This window comes from Lepus europaeus, chromosome 1, assembly GCF_033115175.1.
Source record: "Lepus europaeus isolate LE1 chromosome 1, mLepTim1.pri, whole genome shotgun sequence".
Lineage (NCBI taxonomy): Eukaryota > Metazoa > Chordata > Mammalia > Lagomorpha > Leporidae > Lepus > Lepus europaeus.
This window is the reverse complement of record NC_084827.1, coordinates 74,677,558-74,702,219: the sequence shown is the minus strand read 5'-3', so window position 1 is coordinate 74,702,219 and position 24,662 is coordinate 74,677,558. Positions and strand designations below refer to the sequence as shown.

The following is a 24,662-nucleotide window of genomic DNA, read 5'->3' as shown; positions in this document are numbered from 1 at the left end:
CACTGTTGGCTTCTATGTCCTCCAGGGCAGCTCTGCCATCGGGAATCCATTCCCCACCACCTGTCCTCTTCCCAAACTGCCGAGTGATTCTCAGGGCTCCCATATCTTTTGCCCTTGGAATTTAATAAACTATTCAGGAGTCACCTCCACCCTGACCTCGTAACAGATGAAGATCTTGACAGCTCAGAGGGCTTTCAGAGTCTTGGTTTTATGGGCATTGTGCCCTGTAGCGAGCTCGTGTCTTTTCTGGGCTCTGTAAATGTTTCCTTTGTGAATTCTCCATGCTCATTTCTGCTCCAGCTACGTGAGATGCTCACCTGGAGTTCAGTGTGCAATTACAGGTGCCCACGCGGGTGAAAAGATTCGTGAGTCCTGTGTCTAAAACCCAGGGCCCTGGGAAAGTTCCCGTGGGTCATGGGGAGCTTCGTGTGGGACCTGCGGGACGACAGAAGGGGGTGAACCCAGCAAAGTGTGCTTCAGCGCCCAGACTAGCACTGATGCGTCTACAACAGGTCTGCTGGACAGCATCACAGGGCTGTTTTGTTGCTCACTCCTGGGCATGCGCAGAGCTGCGCTGTAGCAGCACAGTGGCAGAGTCAGAAGACTAAAGCTCATGGGTTGGTGGCCATATCTGCATAAAATAGGGCAGGAAGAGTTGGAAATTTTTTAAGAAACACACCCCCTCCTTCCTTGCCCCAAACTGACAAGTCTCTCTAGTGGCGAATACCTGGGTGCAGAGGCAGGTGGTCTGGGCTCAGGTGGCCAACCGTGCGGAGGGCCCCTCTTGCTCAATGATGGAGCGTGCTGACTCAGCGTGGCCTCTGCCCCCTCATCCTCTCCCGTGGTGGTCCCGTGGTACATGTGGAGCTGAGCTCCGCCCAGCGGGCTGCGGGTCAGGGCGTCGCAGTGATGTAACCACCCTAGAACTGAGCTCAGGCCGGAGAGCCCAGCCATGGAGGTGGGCAAAGCTGTTGGCAGGTGTGCTGGCAGACCCGGGGGAGGGGAGGGCCTGCGGTCCCCTTGTTGCATGGGGTGGCTGTCCTTTCCTAGGAGCCACAGTCCCCATGCCTATGTCAGCCCCTCACTCCCCACTTGTGAGTCTGAAGTGCCATCTCTTGGGGAGGCCCGGGTGCACCCCAGCTGTGCAACACAGCTGACCTCGGCAGAGCAGCACCTGTGTGTGAGCGTGTGGGTGGGGCTTCCTTTGAACATGGCTGCAGAAGGTGGGGGTGCGTGACCTGTCACCCTGACTGCAGAACCAGGCCACCCCTAGTTGAGCACTTACAGGCTTAGCAATATCAAATTGCTTGTTTGTTAAAAACACAGATTGTGGGCTGGCATTCAACCTCAGTTAAGGTGCCCCTGTCCCCCACTGAGTACCTGGGTTTTAGTCCTGGCTCCAGCTTCCCATCCCCACTTCCTGCTTTTGCAGGCTGAGGGAGGCAGCAGGTGATAACTCAGGTATAGTTGGGTTCAAGACTTGGACTGAGCCCCTGGGCATTTGGGAAGTCCTCTCTCCTTCTCTTGCTCTCTTTCTCTCTCACTAATAATAACCCCCACTCCACCCCCCAAGTACCTTTCACAGGTTCCTGGGCCCCAATCCCGAAGATTCTGACTCTAGAGCATTGAGATGGAGCCCAGGCGTGGATGTTCCACTCCTGGGACCAGGAACAGCACCTGTCCTGGAAGGCAGGCCGTGCTGTGCCCAGTGCTCCTGCACAGCGCTGCACCTACATCTCTGTAGCCCCTTTGTAGGCAGTCACTTCTATGCTGTTTGTTTCAGCCCTTGCTAGGTGGAGCTTCTCTCCCTGGGCCCGGGCAGCCCATTTGCAATCAAGACTTTTAAATCACAAAAATTGTTTAAAACAGTAAAAGCATTGACTGCTGGGACTGAGGCCTCCTCTTTAGGGCTCTGCTTTTATTATTATTATTTTTTAAATGTGGTTTTTGTTTTAAATCACTTATTTGGGTGGTAGAGAAAGGGAGAAGATGAGAATGCTCATGTCTGCTGGTTTATTCTCCAAATGCTACAGACAGGGTCAGGGACCAAAGCTGGTAACTGGGAATCCAGGTCTCCCATGTGGGTGCTGGGAACTCAACTACTGGAGCCACCCCCTGCTGTCTTCTTATTAGTAGGAACCTGGAATCGGAAGTGGGAGTCAGGACTTGAACCCAGGTACTCTGACATGGAATGGAAGCGTCTGAATCGCTGGACTTCATGCCTGCCCCTTGCTCTGCTTTTGGGCAGCATTCAGACCTCTCTCTGTGTTGCAGGCAGCCGGGCTCAGGCCCCTGCAATGCCTAGGTGACCATTCACCTTGACATTGCCTTCCTCTGCTGGGCTGCAAGCAGGGAGGGTTCTGCTCACACCAGATCCTGGTTTGATGCCACTAGAGTATGGCGTTGCAGTATCACTGGGTCAGCAGGGTTTTGTACCTGTCTCCCTTGCACCTGTCTCTCTGCCTGGTGCCGTGTGCTCTGGGTCAGGGACAGGCAGCTGCCAATGTAGGATCAGGTGTCTGCCCTGTCGCTGTGCAGCACCACTCTTGGAGGCCAAGGGTAGGGTGGTTTTATACCCCTCAGGTATAAAAGGTGGACTCTTTCTACCAGCGCCAATCCTATGAACTTGGAGTTCAGTCCTATGGGGATGCTGTGAGCACACTGAGACTGCAGCCTGGGCAAACCTGGGGGATCTTTCTGACAAAAAAAATACTTAAATCCATGCATTTTTTTTCATAATCCATATTTTCCATGATCTCTTTGATCACTCCTTGTATGCATGATTTCAGTGTTTTTGCACCAAAATAGACGTATGTTTTGATTGCATTTTCAAAAATATTTCCAAGTACCCTTGTGCCTGGAACATGAGGGGCAGGCACTCCCTGGGGAGGCAGCACCAGGCAGAGCAGTGTTATAGCTCCCAGTGATCGGCCCACAGCAGCTGCTGCTCTGCCCATGTCTGGGTGAGCTGTAGGTCTCCAAGCCCTGCCGGCTTGCAGAGGCCTGGCGTCTTTATCCGTTCAGCAGGAACGATGCCCTTGGGGCCAGCACCGCGGTGTAAGCAGGTAAAGCCGCTGCCTGAGATGTCAGTGTTCCATGTGGGTGCTAGTTCATGTCTCAGCTGCTCCACTTTAGATCCAGCTCCCTGCTAATGGCCTGGGAAAGCAGAAGATGGCCCAAGTACTTATGCTTCTGCTACCCATGTAGGAGATGAAGCTCCTGGCTTTGGCCCAACTGTTGTAGCCATTTGGGAAGTGAACCAAGGATGGAAGACCTCACTCTGTCTCTCCCTCTTTCTCTAACTCTGCCCTTCAAATCAATCAATCTTTTTAAAATTTTACATTTTATTTACTTGAAAGGCAGAGTTAGATAGGGAGAGACAGAGATCCTTGATCTGCTGGTTCATTCCCCCAAATGGCCCCAACAGCCAGGGCTGGGTCCTTCTGAAGCCAGGAGCCAGGAGCTTTCTCTGGGTCTCCCAAGTGGGTACAGGGGTCCAAAGACTTGGACCATCTTTTGCTGCTTTCTCAGGTACATAGGGATCTGGATAGGAAATGGAGCAGCCAGGACTGGAATCGGTGCCCATATAGGATGCTAATGCTGCAGGTGGAGGCTTTACCCGGTATGCTACAGTGCCAGCCTCCAAATAAAATCTTTTAAAAAGCTCCCCAGGGTCCTGAATGTGACCCTAGCGATGACACTGGACCCCCCAGACTCTGCCCATGACCATGGGGCACGGACCCCCATCTCGTGGAAACAGTGGGCCTTCTGCCTTGGTTGGTGGTTGTTCCGTGGTGTCACAGACATCCCAGATAGGAAATGTCTACTTAGACTTCACACAGGTAAACAGGAGAACCCACCGGTCATCAGTGGTGGTGGCCAGCTTGCTGCGGTTCTTAGGGCAACGAATTAGAGTTCAGAGAGACCAAAGTAAGGATAGTAAAGCAAAGGTTTGTGCAGTCCAAGTGAGGAACGGGCCAGACAAGAGAACACGCGGCCCCCTTCTTCCTGGTTTGGGGCTTCTATCCCGGAAATATGAGGGGCATTGCCTGGTGACGTGGCCGTGGTGCTGGTGACTGGCATTTGTGATTGACATCTGGGAGTTGCATACCTTTGAGCTCTCTGCTTGTGTGGCTACAAACTAGACTTCTTGTCTAGTTTGGCTGGGCTCCCTTTTTATCAGGACACTTGAACCACAAGTTAAACCACAAAGTGGGCGGTCTTGGGTGGGTCCCAGGCAGGGAGCAGCGTCCTTGGCTTCACCCCTGGAGGAGGGTCTTGTGGCCCCTCCCCATTGCTCATGTCTAATTATCTGCCCCGCGCTAAATCACTTCTGACTGTGATTTTCACCCACAAAACTGCTTAGGTGAGCGGCGCTGCATCACGCCCTTGAACCAGGCCTTTAAAGAAAAAGGGGCCATTGCCCCACAGACAGGTGACAAGTGGGGAAGAGCTGTTGTGCTGGCATAAGGAGACCCTCTGGCAGGGCAGAGTAAGGCTGGGGGCACCTGGCGGCCAGGGGCCCCTGAGAAGTAGGCAGGGACCGGTCCCAGCAGCCCTGGCAAGGGTAGGAGTTCAGATATTTTGCCAAATATTTAAAGGGATGGGGCACCCTGCATGATGGATCCCACAGAGCCTTCCATTCATCAGTGATGGAGAACAGAGCAGAGGGAGAGAAGAGAGAAACAGGGAGGGGGTTGTGGGGAGCCCAGGAGAGGGGTGGTGCTGGCTTGGATGGGTTGAGGGTGGAAGCGGGAAATGGGGGGATATTTATGAAATGAACCAGGGCTCAGGAATGAAGGGGCCCTGGGGGTTTGATGAGAGAGACTCAGAAATGTTGCAGGGAGCAGAGGCAGTACCCCACCTCCGGGCTCGGAACCCCTATGGGGCTCTGCCTGGTGTGCACCGCCCTCTGCCGCTTGTGGAGTGGAGTGGCAGGTCAGGGTGAAATCCCAGCAGTCACTGCAGCCTGGCGCTAATTGTGCCGTCTGGGATCTGGGCTTTGCTCTTTGATTAGCAGAACTGACAATGGTGTGCAATTATCCCCCCCCTACGGGAGCTGACGTGGCAGGATGCGGGTGGAGGGCCTGTGCAGCGAGTTCCCGGGACTGTACCTGGGCCAGGCTGAGCCTGCACCTTCTCTCCAAGAGGAAGCAGACTCGGCAAACTGCTTCTGCTGGGCGGCAGGGTGGCCGGTCCCCAAGCTAGTGATGCGTGTTTGGCGTCAGGCTGACTCAGCCAGACCCTCAGCTGCTGGTGTGTGTCCCTGCTACCAGGAAGCGGATCAGCAGGGTGCATAGAGAGTGGACACCATAGGTAAATCTGGTTTGGCTTGGTTGCCATGGCTACTTCTGTGACAGGTGTTTATGCTGTTGGGACTGGTCCAAAGCCAGCTTTTATAATTTAAGGTAAAGTGGTTGGGTACAACAACTGAATACCAGAAAGTAGGATTCCAGGGGCCCATGGTGCCTGAGGCACGAGTCCAGAACCCCTCTACCCCAAGGGGCCTGCCCGTGACTGCTCTGTCGCTGCTCCCTCCTCTCTCGATGACATCCAGCATCTAAGATGGTTTCTCAGGTGCGTGAAAACCTTGATGCCAATATCCTGTGTCGTGTTGCTGTGCCTCACCACACAGACTCTGATTTTGTCACTGAAGCCACACTGGTGGCTGTCATCGAGAGGGCCTCGGCCACTGTTTTGTGCCCCTCCATGTCCTGAAACTGATCTCGGAATGTATTCCTGGAAACAGCCCTCTGGTTTTCACCAAAAGGACAAGGGCAAGGCTTGTGGGTTCAGGACCAGAGAGGTGAGTGACAGGCAGTCTGTGGATGTGGCTTGGAGCTCAGGAGTGACCCTGGCTGTAAAGGCACCCAAATTCTTTTTTTTAAAGATACATTTATTTATTTATTTGAAAGTCAGAGTTGGGGGGGGGGAAGGGAGGGAGGGAGGGAGAGGTCTTCCATCTGCTGGTTCACTCCCCAATTGACTGCAATGGCTGGAGCTGTGCTGATCTGAAGCCAGGAGCTTCTTCCGGGTCTCCCACGTGGGTGCAGGGGCCCAGGGACTTGGGTTATCTTCTACTGCTTTCCCAGGCCATAGTAGAGAGCTGGATTGGAAGTGGAGCGGCTGGGACTCGAACTGGCGCCCATATGGGATGCCGGCACTGCAGGTGGCGGCTTTAGTCACTGCACCACAGCAGTGGCCCCAGAAGCACCTAAATTCTGCAGGAGGTGGTGGGGTGGACGAGGGTGTGTTTCCCAGTCCCCGTGTGCATGTTCAGTGCTGCTCAGATGTCTTGGGCTCTGTCATCACGAGAGAGGGGGCCAGCAGAGCGGGTCAGAGCTTCTGGGAAATGCAGGTGCAGGAGGGGGTGTGGCACAAATCCGTCCGCCTGACCCATCTGGGAGTGCTCCACTGTCCAGCTCCTGGGTGGGCCGTGCACTGCCTAGCAGAGCAGGTGGCTTGGTGGAGCCAAGAGGACATCTAGTGGCAGTGTGGGGAACCTCACCCTTCCTCTGCCACTTTCCTGCCTGTTGGAGGAGCCTGGGAGAGGGGACTCTGGACAGTCCTGCTAAGGCCGCGCCCATGCCTTCCCTTCTTTTCCTCCATCTGTTCATTCATTCATTAATAGAGGGCTCATGTGTTCATGATAAATGCAGGCTCCATTCTGGGACTGAAAACAGGCAGGAAAGGGACAGCATTCCTGTCCTTAGGCTCAGGTTCCTAGTGGCGTAGAGATAAGGCAAAAGAAAAAAGGTACAAAGGGCATAGTAGGTGCCGAGGGAGCTGGGGAGAAAAGAAAGCAGTGGGAAGGGGAGGAGGTGATGAGCCGGTGCAGCAGTTGGAAGGGGAGTGCTTTCAGGGGACGGAGCGGTCAGGGCCTGGGGGTTGCCCGGCAGCCTGAGGAGGGGTCTGGGCTAGGGGTGGTTGGTTCCCTGGGCAGAGGGAGGCAGTGTGGCTGCTGCAGTGAGTGTAGCGGAGTGGGGGTGACCTTGAGAATTCCAAGTAGTGACGGGCGGTTACTCTGAGGAGGGTTTTGGCTGCGGCCTGTTTGCCGAGGGCCCCTCTGGCTGCGTGGCCTGGAGAGATGCAGGGAGGAGGTGGAGGTGCGGCAGAGGTCCATGCTGGAGCAGGGCTGTGAGAGGGAGAGAGGCTGAGCACGTGTGTTGGAGGTTGCGGGTGGCAGGTACGAGAGAAGCCCAGGGCAGGCATCATGACTTCTGGCCTAGGAGGGGGTGGGGTGGGGAGGTGGGGGTCGGCACTATCCCTAGACGAGGTAGCTGGAGCGTGAGGGTGGGGGCTGGAGTCAGGATTTCAGATCTGTGCGTGTTCTGCTTGAGAGTCTTAGGTAAGTGGGGTTGCAGGTGGAAGGAATGGTCGGGACAAGAGGTAGAAATGGGGGAACCCTGGATTCATGGACTGGGAAGAGTAGAGAAGGAGGCGCTATAGCTGCCAGGGCCCCTGGGTAACAGTCCCTAGAAGGTGATTCTCTCAAGGGTATTGGCTATAGAAGCTGGCTTGGGCCCAGCCGCTCCCTTGTGCACCGGCTGAGCCTGTGTTGGCAAAAGCTCTGCCACCCTCACCATAGGCCACCAACATGGTGGCCGGATCTTGGACTTGAACCTCCACACCTGTGAGGTCATTAAGCCTTTTCTTCTTGTACTTTCTCAGCTATTTCGTTGCGGTGATGAAAAGCTGACCGCTATGGAGGGAGAATCCAGAGGTGGGAGCTCAAGGCTGAGACAGAAGCGTTAGCCAGCACAGAGCAAAGGCAGGACTGAGCACAGCTGGGGAGCTCCGGGAGGCGGGCACAGGGAGGGTACTTAGGGGAGGAGGGAGAGTGACCGGGTTTCACGTGGCCATGTGGAGTTATGGTGACCTCCAAAAAGCACCCCCCCCCCCCCCCAGTGCTGAGGCAGGCACACCCTGGGGCTCACTCTGCAGAGAGAACCCAGAAGGCCCGCTACGCCCTTCCCTTCCTGTGGGGCCCCCCAGGCACTCGCAGGTAAAGTGGAAGAGACGTGAAGCTGTGGGGAGCTAGGAGGTGCCGCGGAGGGGAGAGGGCAGTGGCTAGCGGTTAGCTCCACTTCTCCGACCATGGAGATGCTTCCAGACTTCTCTTCTGGATAGAGTGGAAACCTCTGGAGGGCAAGGCCGGGGCATCAGGCCGAATCCCAGCCCTGCCCCTCACAGTTGGGCTGACTTTGGTGGGTCCTTGTGACCTCACCGCCCTTAGTTTTTTCATCAGGATTGGGGTCTGCCCGCTGGCTCTCCCTGATCAGTGGGTGGATGTTACAAGGGCTTCTAGCAGATTCAAAGACCATGATTAGTATGGAACCTTACGTGTGGGCATTTTGCTTTACTTACAAACCTATGAAAGTTTAGTTTAAAAATTGGCCCAGTAAGAGATCACAGTGATGGAACAGAACAATTACTGGGGCCACTTTTAAGTAACAGAAGATGACTTGAACACAAACCCTGCCGCGGCCCGGTAGTCGACCCAATAACTGAGATAGCTCTCACTCACTCACAGGAGGGTAGCACATACAGCCTGGATACACGGAATAGGGCCGTGTGGGATTTCCTGGAGCTACTCAGCGTGGCATGCAACTTACAACATGTGAATTTTGTACTTCTGGAACTTTCTATTCAGTACTTGTGGTCCTTGATCGAAACTGCAGAAAGTGGAACAGGATTGTTGGGGACCCCGGTGTATGACAGTACATCTTGAGCACCCAGTTTAGCCCACGGCCCGTGGACAGTCAGCAGATTTGAATCACCAACGATCTGAACGTCTGCCGTGTGCTAGGTACTCTCGCGGGCACTGTGGATCCCAGCAGGAGCCACACCCCTGCTGTCATGCAGGCATGAGTGCGTGGAAGAGAAATTAAGCTGTACAGGGCTGGAGCCATGTACAGAATGGGCGAGTGCCATGGGTGTCTCAGGTAGTGGCTCTCACCCGTGAGGGAGCTTCGTGGCCACATTCCGTTCATGGGGTGAATATGGCGCACGTCTGGGCTTCGGGCAGTTTTCTCAGTGGCTAAGCCTGAGCCCCCTCTGCTTCCTCTGCAGGCTTTAACTCCCTCGTGGGCGGCGTGATGGGCTTCTCCATTCTCCTGAGCGCGGAGGTGTTCAAGCACAATGCCAAGGTCTGGTACCTGGACGGCAGCATCGGGGTGCTGATTGGCCTCACCATATTTGCCTACGGGGTCAAGTACGTTCCTGCTCTCACCTTGGCTTTCCTTGCAGCATGCGGGCCGGTTCCCCATGCCCCCAGCCAGGCAATGACCGAGCAGGATCCTGCCAGTCCTGTCTGGACCTGACACCTGTCAGGTGACTGAAATTGTCCCTGGTGAGGATCAGATAGCATGGGGGCTGCCCCAAAGTGAGGCAGGGCCTTTGAAAAGAGGTTGAGGGCTTTTAGGCCACCCCGGCTTACTTTTGTCTGGTATCTTCATAGTCCACTGACTGCTGCTCCCTCCTATCCTCCATAAGCTGCAGGTGGATGCTCCTAATTCTGTCTGGCAGGGGCTCCACGATGCCCCCAGAGGGCATTTTCACCAGGTATCCTTACCTGTACAGCCCTTTTTTGGCACCTGCTGCACGCACATCACCGCATAGCGAGTTGCCGGAGGCTGCTGAGCGCCACTCGGCCAAGGCAGGGCCACAGGCTTCAGTTCCCTTTGTGCAAGGTTCTCTGTCAGTGTAGACAGGCCACGCGGAGAGGAAGCTGGAGCCTCTTCTCAGTGTGCGTGAGGACAGCCCTGGCTCGGGATCCACCCTGCGGGCTGCAGGCAGCCTTCCAGAGAACTGTTCGTAAGAGGTTCAGTGTGAACACACTCCCAGCCACCCGCTGCTGCAGGGTGACTGTGGCCAAGAGGAGGGGACAGTGACAATGGTGAGGATGTGGCTCCCTCCTCCATGGCTGCTGAGAACACACAGGGGTTCTGCTGCTTGCACCAAGGCCGTGGCACTTCCTCGATGTGTTAGCCGTGCAGGTGCCCTTTGCCCCAGCGGTTCCCTGCTTGGCCCTCCAGAGGAGTGAGACCCACAGCCACCCCAAAGCTTGGACGTGCGCGTCAGCGGCAGCATTACTCCCAGTAGGCCCAGGGGGAAGCCACCCAATCGTCCACCGACTGACGGGTGCATAGAAGGGCTGGATCCCTCCAGGGGGCTATTACTCCGCCATCAAAAGGAACGGAGTCCTTAGGCATGCTCCCCTGGGACTGAGCCTAAGCCATGAGGCTAGTCACAGCAGGCTGCATCCTGTGCGAGTCCACTTCTGTGAGATACCCACAGGTTGATGATGGACTGCTGGTGGCTGGGGGGAAAGGAGAGCAGGGTAAAGCCCCAGTGACTGCCCGTGGGCGTAGGGTTTCTTTAGGGGATGATACGAGTGTTCTGGAATGAAGATGGGGGCGAGGCACATGAATGCCTGAAAAGAATTGTACTCTTAGAAAAATGTGGAAGTATACCATAGTGATCATGGTACATCCATGAGCCTAGAAATGGCAGCTCCGTCTATGCATTCCCAAGCCCTCAAGCTACAGGGCCGTGTGAGGTGACCATGCCCTTGTCTCTCTCACCCCGTGCAGACTCCTCATCGACATGGTGCCGAGGGTGAGGCAGACGCGGCACTACGAGATGTTCGAATAAAGGCGGACGCTGTGCGGGAAGACGGTCACGCGCCGTGGCGGCGTCCACGCAGGCAGATGGTGCCACTGTGGAACAGCACATCGTTTCTTTTTTGGAAGTCTTCTCTCATCCGGTTTGTCATCACGGGTCACGATCTGCCCCTCACTCCGCTGCCCCCTCAGACACACCCCTAGGAAGGGACGCACTTCCTGCACCGCAGCCGGCAGCGACCTGGCCTGGTTTCTGGAGTCAGGTGGTTCTCGCGGGTAAGATCGGATCTCTGGCCGGCAGAAAGCTCTTCTGTGGTGCTCTCGCCTGCCGCGGATGGGTGCGGCCCAGGCCCCCGCCCTGGGGCCGGCTGTGGCCCCAGGCACACCAGGGTCCCGCAGGCTCTGCAATGTGGCAGGCGTGTGGGGAAGATGTGCCCTTGTGTCTCTCCCAGCCCAGAACCATCCGTATGTCCCTCCCTCCTTTCTATCAACACATTGCATTAGTTTCATACTGTTTTACTAATCCTCAGTCTAAACCGACGGTTTGTTCCCAAGGAGACCGTTCTGTTTTTTAAAGTACCTAGTGATCCACGTATGAGCTTTGCATGGACGCGCTAAATAAGCACACGACCCTGAACATCCCTGTATAAACAGGCCCCATTTCGGAGAGATGTGAAAGTACAGTTTATTTGTAATAAATGACATAGTCTATCTGTATATGCCTGCGTCTGTGAGCTGTGGTGAGTGGCGCTCGTCGACGACCGTCTGAGAGCCAGTGCACGCCTCTGAGGACCCGCTCTGAGTTGATGTGATGGGCGTTGGCTCGCTCTCAGCACTGCCTATCCAGGCAGCAGTGTCCGAACAATAAAGATCTTGACCTGTTTGGTGTGGGACAGGGAGGTCATCTTTGAGGGGTGTCACCATCACCAGCAGGAAGTGCCTGGTTCAGCCTGGCTGAGCCCTGGCCATGGTGGCCATCCGGGTGGGGAGTGAATCAGCAGAGGATACTGTCTCTAAATCTTTTTAAATAAAAAGCTTTTTCATTTTATTTGAGAGACAGATGAGCCATCCACTGGTTCCCCCAATGCCTGTAATAGCCCAGGCAGGGCCAGGATCTTACTCCTGGCTTCATACATGGGTGGCTTATGCCATCACCATTGCCTCCCAGGGTGCATATTAGAAGCAGGTGCAGAGGTAAAACTCAAACGTACACACTGTTGTGCAGGGGCGAGGGAATAGCAACTGACTTCACCATCATGCCCAATGCCTGTCCTTGAGTAAACATTTGTCCACTTCCTTTGTCCTGAGCTTGCTGAAGGGCCCAGAGGCGACACTCCACTGCTCGGCCCAGCCACGTCACATTTTCTCACACCTAGCAGGGCCCAGCCATCACCTGTAGGCAAACCCCCAGCTCCCAAGGCTGCTGTGTAACCCCGTGCTCCGGGCCCCACTGTTCCCTGGTTCAGCCCCTTCTAGGGGAAGGTAGGACAGGAAGTGCGCTCTATGGGGATTGGTGGTGTGCATTTCCCACCGTGCGTGCAGCCCCCCCGACAAATCACTTCCACCTGTCACACAAGAAAAGTTTATTGAAAAATAAAGTTCTCCCTAGTTTTCTCTACAACAGTGGAAAACAAAGCAGTGCTCTCTAGGCCAGTACAGTACGTTTGGACAGTGACACCTTATTTGCAGAATCCTGCACTACTTAAACCCCAGAAGTGAACTGTAGAAAATGGTTGTACCAGGATTGGTTTAAAGACGCTGATGCAAACGGCCATTAGCTTAAAGACATGGAGGCTGGGACAGCAGCTACAGCAGAAGGGACTTCACCATCTCCTTTGGCATCAATTTCATGCTATCGTCTTGGTAATTCCTGGGGAAGACAGTCACCAAAATGCTTCCCGAGCTTTGGCGGGTGGACAGGCTCTGCTCACCTTCCGGACCTGCTGTCCTAGCGAGCTGTTTAGGCCTCCAGCTCTGTGGATGCCCTTGGAGTAGCCCCTGCCGTCCACAGACCACGGCTCCATCCACTACACAAACACGTGGCCTCCGGCTGGGCAAGTCGGGGGTGTGGGTCTGGTAGGATGGAGGGCAGGCATGACACCCACAGAGCAAGCAGGCTGCCCCTCAGGTGAAGAGCAGACCCAGGGATCTGGCGAGGACGCTGGCTCCAGCCAGTCTCCCCTAGTTCATGATGATGGTCCAGACAGGGCAGGAAATGAACTTCAACTACACCAGTGAGGAAGGGGCAAAATCCCCAAGAAAACAAAACGCCAAGGGGATTTGGGCAAACCACATACACCAGGAGCAGCCCCTGGATCCGGATCGGAACAAGACCACATCCCTGCTCCAGTTCTTTGGCTGGCTCTCTCTGGGACCAGGCCCAGGAATTAACCTGGAATCCCATGGAAACAGGTGAGCGCTAACCAGCCTAGCAGTCTGATCCTTAAGGACCAGAGGGGCCACCCCGGCCAGCAGGGGGCAGCAAAGGGGCCTCCTGGGGAATGTGCAGGATCCATTGGTCATCCCTTCCCCTAAACACCACAGAAAAGCCTCTGTTATTGCATTTCGTAGGAAAAGAGTTACACATGATTCAAGGGGTACAATTTATAGCTCAATGTTCCTCAAATCCCATGGAATGTTCCAGAAAGCAGGAGTGGGCTGAGGTCTAGGAGGTGGCCAAAGCTCATCCTTAACTGTTCTCAGCTCCAGTTGATAATTTTCGCTGGGGCTGAAGTCTGGCACATTTTCTGATCTGTGCCTTCAAGGGCACAGAAAAATCCCAACGGGCAGGGCAGCTGCAGAGCTTGGCCACTCTATACCAGGGACGCCTACGACATTCAACTTGGAATAGTAATTCCACACTGGGCTTGAGTTAACAATACAGTGAGCTCAGCTCCGTATTTCTCAAGTTTTAGGAAAAGCTACTAACAATATTTACGACTTACTATGTGCGAGGCACTGGGCTAAACACTGAATCCTTACAGAACCCTAAGTGCTAAGAAGCTAGGGTGATTTTTTTCTCTTAATGCATCTGAGACTATACAGCTAATTTGGGCTTTTGCTATAAAAACTTTTTGTTGAGGCCAACAATTCTTTATACCTTCTCAGCCTTCTTTATGAGCAGGAAGCTACTGCGGTCGCCCCACAGGCATGGCTGGGATTAGAATAAAGCCAATGTGGACATTAAAATATTTTTAAATAAATAAAATCAATCCAGGCTTGGGATAGTAAGACATACAACAGAGCCCGTCGTTAACAAAATATACTTTTTTAAATCAAGACTTGGGGGGTGGGGACGTGGGAGAGGGTGGCAGTGTTTGATGACATACAACAGCCAAGGTAAACTACCTTGGGCTGGTCCAGAAAGCCCACACTCGCCTGGGACCACCACCCGGAATCGGCTCCATCCAGCACACAGCTACCACTGAGACATGCTGGGGTTCTGCTCCCCAACAGGAAGCTCATTATGCTCTTTCATGAAGTCTTGCACTCACTGAGGAACCAAAAAGCAGGTGCAGACCCTGGGGCCTCATACCCGTCAGTGCTGCCCTCATGTGAGGCTGGCCTTCCCACCTGGCCACACCACAGCAAGTGTGGGGGCAGAGGGCGCTCAGGCCGTCCGCACAGCCCCAACCAGTGGTCCCGAGGCAATCCAGAAGTGTGGCCATGCAGTCCAGGAGGGCGTAGCCTGGGCTCGGGCCAGCCAGCCCTTTGCTTGGGATCTGCACAGCCTCCCACCGCCTCTGGGGGTAGATTCGAATGTTCACATGCACATGCTCTGTGGCACTGCCCACCCCAGCATCTACAGGGACCCACAGACCTGCCCTGCCTGTGCAGCACACAGATGCCAAAACCCAATCCCAAAGAAAAGTAAAAAGGCACATCAGGAAAACAAACACCGCCAAGGAGCCGTCCCTGACAGCTCCAAACACAGGGCCAACATAAAAAGCAAACGACAACAAGAGGCAGGGACAAAGACCCAATCCAAGCAAAGACGCCCACAGCGGCTCCAGCTGTCCGTGTGCAAACAGGAAAGAGAGGAGGTGGTGACTGCCTTGTAAGACACGAGTCTCCCCTCTGAGGAGCCTCGCTCCTAGCCACGCTGTCTCCCTCTCACTAAGTTAGAGACACGTTTCCCCCACTTTAACAGCTTAAGCTCACAAAGCGGGGAATATAACCCCAAAGACCAGGCAAGACATGATCACAGCACGAGAAGACATTATTCCAGTGGAACTCTTCTCCCTAGGGAACTGTCAGCACTCACACACTGGTTGAAGATCCTCTTAGGATTGGCAAGAAGAAAAGGGCTGCGGACTCCTAGCCCACACTCTCTTTTCCACGCAGGGCAAATGTTAGCCCCCTCCCCAATTTCCTCTCAGGGGTCACCAGCCAGACCTAGGTCAAGTCTGAGGGGGCCTGGGAGCCGGCGTACATTCTGGGGTCACTGAATCTATGGATAACGCCTTTGACAACTGGAGTGCAGGTTTACCCCCAGGAGTAGCTGCCCCACTTGCAGCCAGTACTGGGCAGGGGAAGGGACGTGGAGAGTGAGAGGGAATTTTAAACGGGACAAAGTGCTCTTCCCAGCTGCCTGACCCACCCCAGGGACTTGGAGAAAAGGACCTGGAAGGTGCAGAAGCCCTGGGCTCCAGGACAGCCAGCAGATGAGCCCTGCAGCTACTGCAATAGGGACGGAGCTGCCCTCCAACAGCCTGGCTTTCCCCGTTCCTGTGCTTGCTGAAACAGGTCTCTTGCTTAAGGTGCCCACGGAAGGGATCACTTGTAGCCCGCAGGCTCCCCCTGCTGGATGAATGCCTGCACTGACATCCTGTTAGAAGCTTCCAGAAGAGCCCAGGAGAGGGCAGTGGTGGCCCAGGATTTGCAGGTCTGGCAGCTCACGCCAATTCTTACCATAGCATGCAGCCAAGAGGCCTTTGCTTACAGGGGAGGGGTGTCCGTTGTCTCCCTTCCCACTGCGGGACACTGTGCAATGTTTAAGTAGAGACACACTCTGTCACCAACGAGGTCTCCTTTGCCCTTCTCTGCCAGGACTCGGGACCCCTGCACAGTACTCTCCCTGGAAGGTTGGCTCAGGGGCCATATGAGCCTGGGGGGTGGCGGGGAGCAGACCCCAGCTACCTGCCCTACACCTTCACCATTCTCTCCACTAAAGGTGCATTTCAGATCCACTATGTAGGGATGTGAGGGCCTACTTGGTGCTGTTCATGCACTGGGACAGAAACCAAGCAGCAGGCAGCATCTGCCCCATGGTCCTGGCGGAGGCTGCCCAAGACGGCAGGCAGGGGGCGCCAGACTGCCAGCAAGGGCAGGGTGGGTGATGTTGCGGCTCTGGCCAGGGACTCGCCTGCGCCACAGGGAGACGGTGTTCACAAGCCAGCCCGGCAAGCAGGGTTTCAGTGGGGTGTGCGTGGACACAAAGGCAGGGCTCTGCAAGGTGGGCTCTCAGGTCTCAGGGGATCAGGCCAACCTGCAGGGCTTCTCCACGCTGCTGCTCGCTGCCTGCAGCACAACCACACCTGGAGGAGGAGCCAGCGGCTGACTCCCACGCCTCGCAAGCTGCACCCACAGACCAGCAGTCAGCACAGCGCACCAAGTTCATCCTGAGCGAGCCCCTGCTCCCCAAGCAAACATCAATTCCTGGACTTGGACAACCTGACACAAGCCGGCCAGCCAGGAGCCCAGCTCCAGAGGTGCTACCAGTTCCAAAGGCGCGACTCCACTCCCCTCCCCCACAGCTCAGACTGCGCTCTCTGGGCGCCTGAGAGCCAGCCAGCCAGCTCCAAGAGCGGCTCTGAGACCTGCAACTCTCCTGCCCTCCACCTGATGGCCTGCAGTGGGAGGGCAAACGCACCACAAGCTAACCAAGGTACTCCCCCGATCCTGCATTTCCCTCCTAAAGGGAGTCTAATGAGAAACGGCAACCGAGGGCGGGGCGGGGGGGGGGTGCAGAGGGGCAGGAGACACAGAGGAAAGCAGCCCTGTCCTTGGTCCCTTGGGTGGGCTCTCTGGGTAACACAGTCAGCTGCCGTGTGCAGGATCTGCGCCTTGGGCAGCCTGGTGGTCCTGATGCAAGAATTCCTCTTGCTGGCCACCGCTGCTCTGAGAAGCCTGCCCCACGGCACAGCCCGCGTCAGCTTCCTGTACCCCGTAGAAGCAGACAGATGACAGTAGTGTAAAAGTGATGATTAACAGTGGGAAGGAACAGAAGAAACGTGTCCTGGGTCCCGGCGCCCTCCCCGCCGCCCCTCCCTCCCGCCCGCCCAAATAAATAAGTTAATGGGTTAGGAATAGGACAAAAGTTCTTTCCAGTTGGCTCCATTCTTCCTATTTCATTTGAAACCAATCTTGAGGCTTTCTCTTTACCCTGGGGCAGCTGTACCAACAGTCCCCCCCCCAACAGGTGCTCCACAAGAAATAGAAACGGGGCATTCATTGTACAGGGATCAGCCAGGCTCCCGGCCGGGCCACTGCTCTCCCGTTCTGTTTCGGTGGAAAGCTCCTCTGGGATGCTCCGTCCCCAGCAGGAGCAAAACCCAATCAAAACCTTTGATCAAACAGTTCAGGCTCTGGCCAGAGTCCCTGAATGACTTGGGCCTCCCGGCCCCGCCCACAACGGGGCCAGCGTGGCCGCTTTCCCCATAGGATGAGCACAGCCCGAACCAGTGGCTGCTATAGACAGTCTTTACACAGCGCCACCTGGCCCTTGATGAAGTCCCGGCACGGGCAGATCCTCTGGTGCCTGGGGTGGGCGCCAGCGCAGCTGAAGAGCAACAGATCCCCCTGGAACACACAGTGCTTGTTCTTGGGGTCGAAGGACGGAACCAGGATATCCTTGGCCAGTTCTGAGCTTTGGCAGCTCACCTCGTACCTGAAGAGGAAGAGAGAGAGAGGTGACGGGTTGGAGACGCAGGGGACAGAACCCACACTTGTCACCGGCCCCACCCTGACAGCCAGCCTGCTGAGGTTCGGAGAGCACAGTTCTCCCGCTGTAGGAAGGAAATGGGGCCCTCCCCAGACCCCCTCGATTCTCCATCTCTAGGGATCTGGTCCTGAGAAAGATGTGTGGGCCAGATGCATGCATGGTGGGGCTGTGTTCAGGTTAGCATCATCTGCGATGGGAAAAACAGAGACAACCTGCATACTCCCAGGTGGGGAACTGCTCACAAATTAGGACCCCTCTGTGCCTTCGGAGTTGCCGGCAGCCGATGAAAAAGAACGAGCGAGATACACATGCAGGAGCATGCGCGACAGCTGTCCCTGAGGAAGCTCAAGGGACAAGACGCACAGGGCAGTTAGCCTGGCATGTGTGTGTGTGTGAGTGTGAGTGCAGGCAGTTGATAAAGCATTAGCAATGGCTGCCTCCTTGAAAAGGCTTTAAAATGACTCCTATCAGGGGTGGCACTGTAGCATAATGGGTAAAGCTGCCGCCTGCGGTGCCGGCTTCCCATATGGGCGCTGGTTCAAGTCCTGGCTGCTCCACTTCCAATCCAGCTCTCTGCTAATGCACCTGGGAAAACAGCAGAAGGTGGTTCAAGTCCTTGGGCCCCTGCACCCACATGGGAGTCCTGGAAGAAGCTCCTGGCTTCGGATCCGCCCAGCTCTGGCCATTGTGGCCATTTGGGGAGTGAACTAGTGGATGCAAGACTTTCTCTCTCTCTCTCTGCCTTTGCCTCTCTGTAGCTCTGCTTTTCAAATAAATGAAATAGATATTTAAAAAGTAAAATAAAAAAGACTCCTATTATACAAGGAGACTCCAAAATGTTTGTGAAAAGTAGAAGCAAAAGATGTTTATTTTGGTGCAAAACATTGAAATCCATGCACACAAGGTGTCTGCAACATGGTCATGTGGCCATTTGGCCCAGTGCTTGAGACACTGGCTTTTGTCTTTGGTTCAAGTCTCAGCTCCACTCCCAACTCCAGCTTCCTACTAATGTGCTCCCGAGAGGCAGCGCTGATGGCTCCAGTAGTTGGGTCCCTGCCACCCACACCGGGAGGCTTGGACTGAGTTCCTGGATCCCGGGATGGAATGAACCAGTGGCTAGAAAGTATCTCTCTCTGTCTCAATTAAAACTTTTTTTTTTTTTTTTTACAGGCAGAGTGGATAGTGAGAGAGAGAGAGACAGAGAGACAGGTCTTCCTTTTTGCCGTTGGTTCACCCTCCAATGGCCGCTGCGGCCGGCGCATCACGCTGATCCGAAGCCAGGAGCCAGGTGCTTCTCCTGGTCTCCCATGCGGGTGCAGGGCCCAAGCACTTGGGCCATCCTCCACTGCCTTCCTGGGCCATAGCAGAGAGCTGGCCTGGAAGAGGGGCAACCGGGACAGAATCCGGCACCCTAACCGGGACTAGAACCTGGTGTGCTGGCGCCGCTAGGCGGAGGATTAGCCTGTTGAGCCACGGGGCCGGCCAAAATTAAAACATTTTTAAAAGCTCATGGAAAATGCATGCTATGAAAAAAACTGCACACATTTCAAAAATTTTTCTAGCACCAAAACAAACCTGCACTCTTTTAATGTCATCTTCCTTGAGCTTTATTGAAGTTCCCGTGTACAGCCATAGGCTGTCCTCTGGACAGCACCCAGAAAGACGACGCTGTCCTGGACCTTAGCTGCATCGCAGGTGACCTATAGTCTTGCCGATGGCACCCCAGCGGCAGACTCGGGCACTGAGGCTCGTGTATGCCCAGAGTTCCTGGTCTGTGCTCTTGTTGCTTGGCCATGACTTCCCAACAGCTGTGTGGTCTGGGGAAGCTGGCAGCTTCACTCTCTGGGTCTAGGACCCTGGTTGGGGGGCTAAGGAGACTCTGGATGTTCTCTGTTCCCAAGGGTGTTGGCCTCTGACCTCAAGGAAGAGCTCCAAATCTTTCCCTCTCCCTGGAATGCACTGGTTCCGCCCACCATGACCCTTTGAGAATGCAGGGACCTTACCTGATATCCTGTATAGAAACCAAGGGAAATCGGGGATGCCCCTGAGTTCAGACAACAAGGCGGGGGGTTGGGGTAGGCAGGGAGACCTGGGCTTGAGTCCCAGCTTCATCTCTTAAAAACTGGGTGACACTGGACCAACAACAGCCTCTCTGTGGCTCGGTTTTCTCTTCTGTAGAATGGGGAGCCACATCTCTTAACTGCATTCATCGGTGCTTCTCTGGCACTTGGCAGACAATAGCTGAGTCGGTTGTCTGTGAAGCGCAGTGCTCGTGATTATTACAGTCATGGTCACGGTCAGGATCACCGTGGGCTGGCAGGTGCCAGCTGAGCTGTGCCTCCCTGCCTGATGGCCCACACTTTGTTTTGCACCACTCCTGGAGGTCTCACTTCTTGCTGTCAGGGAGTGGGTCAGGATGGGGGTATGGAGATCTCCCCTGCCTCCGGAAAGCCTCCAAATTCTTACTCCCACTCTCATCTTCTCCAGTCCACAGCTTGGGTCCTGCCTCCCCTGGCCGCACTAACCAGGTAATTCCTGGCACACCTGAGGGGGCTTCTGGGAACTCTGCGGGGCTGCCAGGCTGGCTCTGCTCAGTAGTGGCTGAAGCCCCTGTGGCTTCTGGAACTCAGCAGGTCACCTGCGCTCTAGCCTCCCTCCCCTGCAGGCCCCGGGCTCCTGCTGCACCTGCTAATGAGACCAGAAACCCAGGCCAGAATGTGGGAAGTGAGAGTGTTAAGGATTTCCTAACAGAAAAGATGAATCAGACTTGGGGTTATCAGGTCCTGCGTGGCCCAGAATGGCCAGCAAAGACCAAGGGAAACTGCGCTCAATTCTGCATGTCACCTGCGTCACATATGACAGACAGCTGGTCTTGGGATACAGCCTTGTTGTTACACTGTGTAGCTGGGTGAATTACGGCAGCTGCTGTGCCTTAATGAGAGCCTTGTGCCCGGCACACTGCTCACGGCAAGTATGGAAGTCTCCTGCTCTGACTGCTCTGACCCCACTGTGAGCTGTCATCCTCAAGAGTCGAAAAACCTGGGGTCTCGCACAGGTGCGTGTACATTTCAACGGAGCTCCAGGCCCTGCCCAGGCCCTCGTGCTGAGCCCACACACAGTCTCAGGTACGCAGGCGAGACCTGGTGCCACGTGTTCCCCTACAGTGCTGTGGGCATGCGTGGCCTGAGCATCCTCTGGGGTCTGGCACTGGTCTGTCTCTGCTCAGGAGCCCCCCAGAGCCCTGGGCGGGCAGGCAGGCTACGCCAACGTCTGTGCATAACCAGAGCCAAAGTCAGCGGGGAGAAGTGGCTTACCCCGGTGGCCTGAGCCCCGCAGGAGACCCCGCCCCCCACCCTTCAGGACACGCCCAGTGCCTTGTCTGCTTTGCTGTCCCTGTGGTATCTGCCCCGCCCCCACGCACTTCTCCCTTCCCCCACAAGGAGCCGCCTATCCCCATCGGCCTCAGCACTTTCCCCACAGCTGGGATCTAATGGTCACAATTGCCATTTTACACTTTCCATCTCTTGAAGGAGAAGAAGGTAACACAGTAACAGTGCCTTCCCTAGTATGCCCCTTCCTCCCGGCAGTCCCAGGAGTGAGGCTGAGAACCCAGCTCCAGGTGACAGGACCAAGGCCGCCAGCCCCTCCTGACCTGGTGGCCACTGGGGCTCAGGCCTGCGTCCCCTCTTCAGGTATCACGGCACTCCCAGTCCCGAGGCTGCGGCCGAGAACTCCCACCCGAGACGCTGGTGACTCGGAGTGGGGCTGCGTTCCCACAAATCCACGGGCAAGCCGCAGAGCCACACCTGACATGACTTAGCAACACAGCCCAGGGCAGAGCGTTCGTTGCGTCCCCCAATGTTCACAGGGCTGACCGCAGCTGTGGCTGCTGGATCCTGAGGCAAGGTGCCAACCCCCGGGGCAGAGATCCAAACCCCAAATCTGACCCATGCCCTGCACGCATAAAGCTTGCACGCCATGGAGAAGGCAAAAACAAACAAAACAAAACATTCAGAGTCAAACTAGGCTGAGCTGGGGACTGTCGGCAATTAAGATTTTGAAAGGTGCACCTTTAAGAGGCAGCAAAATTATTACCTGGGCTTCATCTTCCTATGTGGGGCTGAGTCCGCCTGGAATTCCTGGGATTCTTTTTCCCCCACCACCACACGTGCGGCCTAGACTGGAGGCCAGGTCATACAGGCTCCCAGAGGGGCCTCCCCAGCACTCAACCATCCTAGACTCACACACGCACCTGCAGATCACTCGCCCAGTTCTCCCAGGTTCAAGACCACAACCCAGGGCTCGGTTTATGGGATCTACTCATAGACACAACCTCAAACATTTTTTTTATCTTTTCACACTTCCATTCCACGAAGTTTCTGAAGTATCCTCCTGTCAAATTCACACGATACAACCAGGACAGGTGGTCTGTAAGGAGCGTAGACACCCAGGACTGAAAGGGGCTTAAGCTTGGCTCAGCCCCAGGCCCCACGCTGCACAACGAGCGGCCCTGGATGACAGAGCGCTAACTGCTAACTGGCCACGAATATGGAAGAGCAAGGATACCTCTATACTGAGGGTGACTCAGTAGACCGGCGGACAGCTGGAAAGCGGGAGCATTCCAGTGTCACCAGGTCGCCAGTATTTACAAATGCACCTAAAGTGATTCAGTAGGGCTCTTACCATCACAGAATTCACTTCAGATGGCTTCATTGTGAAATCTACTTTCATTCTAGCCTCCTGCTGATGAACTCCCTGTCTCTAAAGCGCGATACAGGTCGGGAAGAGCAGCCCTATGGCTCCAAGCGTGGACACGAGACAGTTCTACCCGAGTCCCTTTGCTTTGTGGACTCTGCGTGGCATACGGAGGCTGGACCAGGGACCAGCTTTCCTGGTCTGGGCCTGGCAGCCTTGGGTCTACTCTGCTGCCCAGAGCCCTCTGGAAGAAAAACCCACTCTACTTGGTCTTTAGCAAGGCCAGGATGTGATCTCGCCATTGCCTAGCAGATGTTCCCATTTGACAGATGGCAAAACTGATGGGATGGGGGGAACTGGTCGCTCACTCGGCTGTTGGCTCCCCTTCCTGTCCCCGCTGAGACCCTCGCCTAGGGAAGCTCTGAGCCAGGCCTAATGACAGTGCCTGGGTGAAGAACCCCGGCTCCTGCTTGGCAGCAAAGGAAGCTGGGCCATTCCCAAGTCCCACTGGGGCCCTGTCCCCGGACGTAGCTTTTTTTTTTTTTTTTTTTTTTTGACAGGCAGAGTGGACAGTGAGAGAGAGAGAAACAGAGAGAAAGGTCTTCCTTTGCCGTTGGTTCACCCTCCAATGGCCGCCGCGGTAGCGCGCTGCGGCCGGCGCACCGCGCTGTTCCGATGGCAGGAGCCAGGTGCTTCTCCTGGTCTCCCATGGGGTGCAGGGCCCAAGCACTTGGGCCATCCTCCACTGCACTCCCTGGCCACAGCAGAGAGCTGGCCTGGAAGAGGGGCAACCGGGACAGGATCGGTGCCCCGACCGGGACTAGAACCCGGTGTGCCGGCGCCGCAAGGCGGAGGATCGGACGTAGCTTATTAAGTCTGCTGCTTCAGAGGGGGCCGCCTCGGAACCTGGTCCTCCCGCGAAAAGGATGGGAAAGAACAGCATGCCCTCTTCCCTCCCTGGGAGCGCTTCCTTGCTGGGGAGAGGCCAGAGGCGCACCTCTCTCTGCACAGGGTCTGGTCCCACACTTGAGGATAATGACAGCCACAGGGACCAGCCCAGCTCAGACCACCGTGCACAGGTGACCCCCATCGGCCAGCAGCTCGAAGGGGACAAGCTCTGGATTGAATGTGTTCCTGCAGTGTGTAGATTAACACTGCTATTGTGGGAGGGGGCCACCTGCCTCGAGAGTGGGCTGTGACAAAAGCGAGTTTCGGCCCCTTTGGGCTCTCGCTCACTCTTGCCCTTCTGCCTTCTGCCAGGGGATGACACAGCCTTGAGGCCCTGCCCGATGCCAGCACCGTTCCCAGCCTTCTGACCCATGAGCCAAATAAACTTTGCTCCCTTGGACATTTCGCTGTCTGTGGTACTCCGAGTGTGCAGTCAGAGTGCAGGACAGCAAAGCCCCAAACTCCAGGTCCACTCCTTTTCTTAAACACCCTCCTCACGGCTGGGACAGCACGAGCAGTACACTGAGTATTCAGAGCTGGGAGAGCAGTGTCTTTTCTAGGCCGGTCTCTTGGAGGAAAAGCCTCATCAGAGCTATTCCGGGTATGGTGAGGTGTGGGGAGAGACTAGAGAATCAAGCAACATATGGACTAGCCTGGGTCTGATGAAAATTGGGAGAGTAGATTTAGCACTGGTGGGACAAGAATTTGAGGCCAGAGGCAATAGCACATGGGAATATTTGAACTGTGTAGGCCAAACTCAGAATGCTGGGGCCAGCGCTGTGGCGGGTAAAGCCTCCGCCTACAGTGTTGGCATCCCATATGGGCACTGGTTTGAGTCTTGGCTGCTCCACTTCTGATCCAGCCCTCTCCTATGGCCTGGGAAAGCAGTAGAAGATGGCCCAAGTCCTTGGGACCCTGCACCCACGTGGGAGACCTGGGAGAAACTCCTGGCCCCTGGCTTTGGATCGGCACAGCTCCGGCCATTGTGGCCATCTGGGAAGTGAACCAGCAGATGGTAGACTCTCTTTCTGTCTTTCTTCCTCTCTGTGTAACTCCAGCTTTCAAATAAACAAATAAATCTTTAAAAAAAAGCTGATGCAAAAAAAAAAAAAAACAAAAACAAAAAAACAACACAGTACATCCTAAAAGTCACACAAGCACAAGTTACATAAGTCAAGGTGAAGCAGGCCAGGCGGGCCAGGTGTTTGTTACATAAGTCAAGGTGAAGCAGGCCAGGCCAGGCAGGCATTTAGCATAATGGTTACGGCACCGGTTACAAGGCCTGCATCCTACATCAGCATGCCTGGGTTCAAGTCCTGACTCCACTCCTAATTCTGGCATCCTGCCAGTGCAGACCCTGGAAAGCAGTGGCAACAGTCCAAGTGACTGGGCCCCTGCCATCCATGTGGGAGACATGGATTGAGCTCCTGGCTCCCAGCTTTAGCTCCAGC

The 24,662-nt window shown here is 55.4% G+C and overlaps 2 protein-coding genes across 10 annotated transcripts in view; one reads left to right on the top strand and one right to left on the bottom strand.

Moving 5' to 3' along the window:
• TMEM163 (transmembrane protein 163) overlaps positions 1-11,301 on the top strand; it is a 464,757-nt gene extending 453,456 nt beyond the window's left edge. For all 6 annotated transcript variants that reach the window (XM_062185937.1, XM_062185921.1, XM_062185905.1 and 3 more), the window contains 2 exons: positions 9,073-9,214; positions 10,596-11,301. In XM_062185937.1, the coding sequence (XP_062041921.1) occupies positions 9,073-9,214; positions 10,596-10,656 (203 nt within the window). In that variant the 3' untranslated portion in view covers positions 10,657-11,301. The remainder of the gene's footprint in view (positions 1-9,072; positions 9,215-10,595) is intronic.
• Positions 11,302-16,918: 5,617 nt separating this feature from the next.
• The window catches only part of MGAT5 (alpha-1,6-mannosylglycoprotein 6-beta-N-acetylglucosaminyltransferase), a 372,713-nt gene continuing 364,969 nt past the window's right edge, over positions 16,919-24,662 (bottom strand). For all 4 annotated transcript variants that reach the window (XM_062199312.1, XM_062199298.1, XM_062199317.1 and 1 more), the window contains one exon: positions 16,919-17,514. In XM_062199312.1, the coding sequence (XP_062055296.1) occupies positions 17,316-17,514 (199 nt within the window). In that variant the 3' untranslated portion in view covers positions 16,919-17,315. The remainder of the gene's footprint in view (positions 17,515-24,662) is intronic.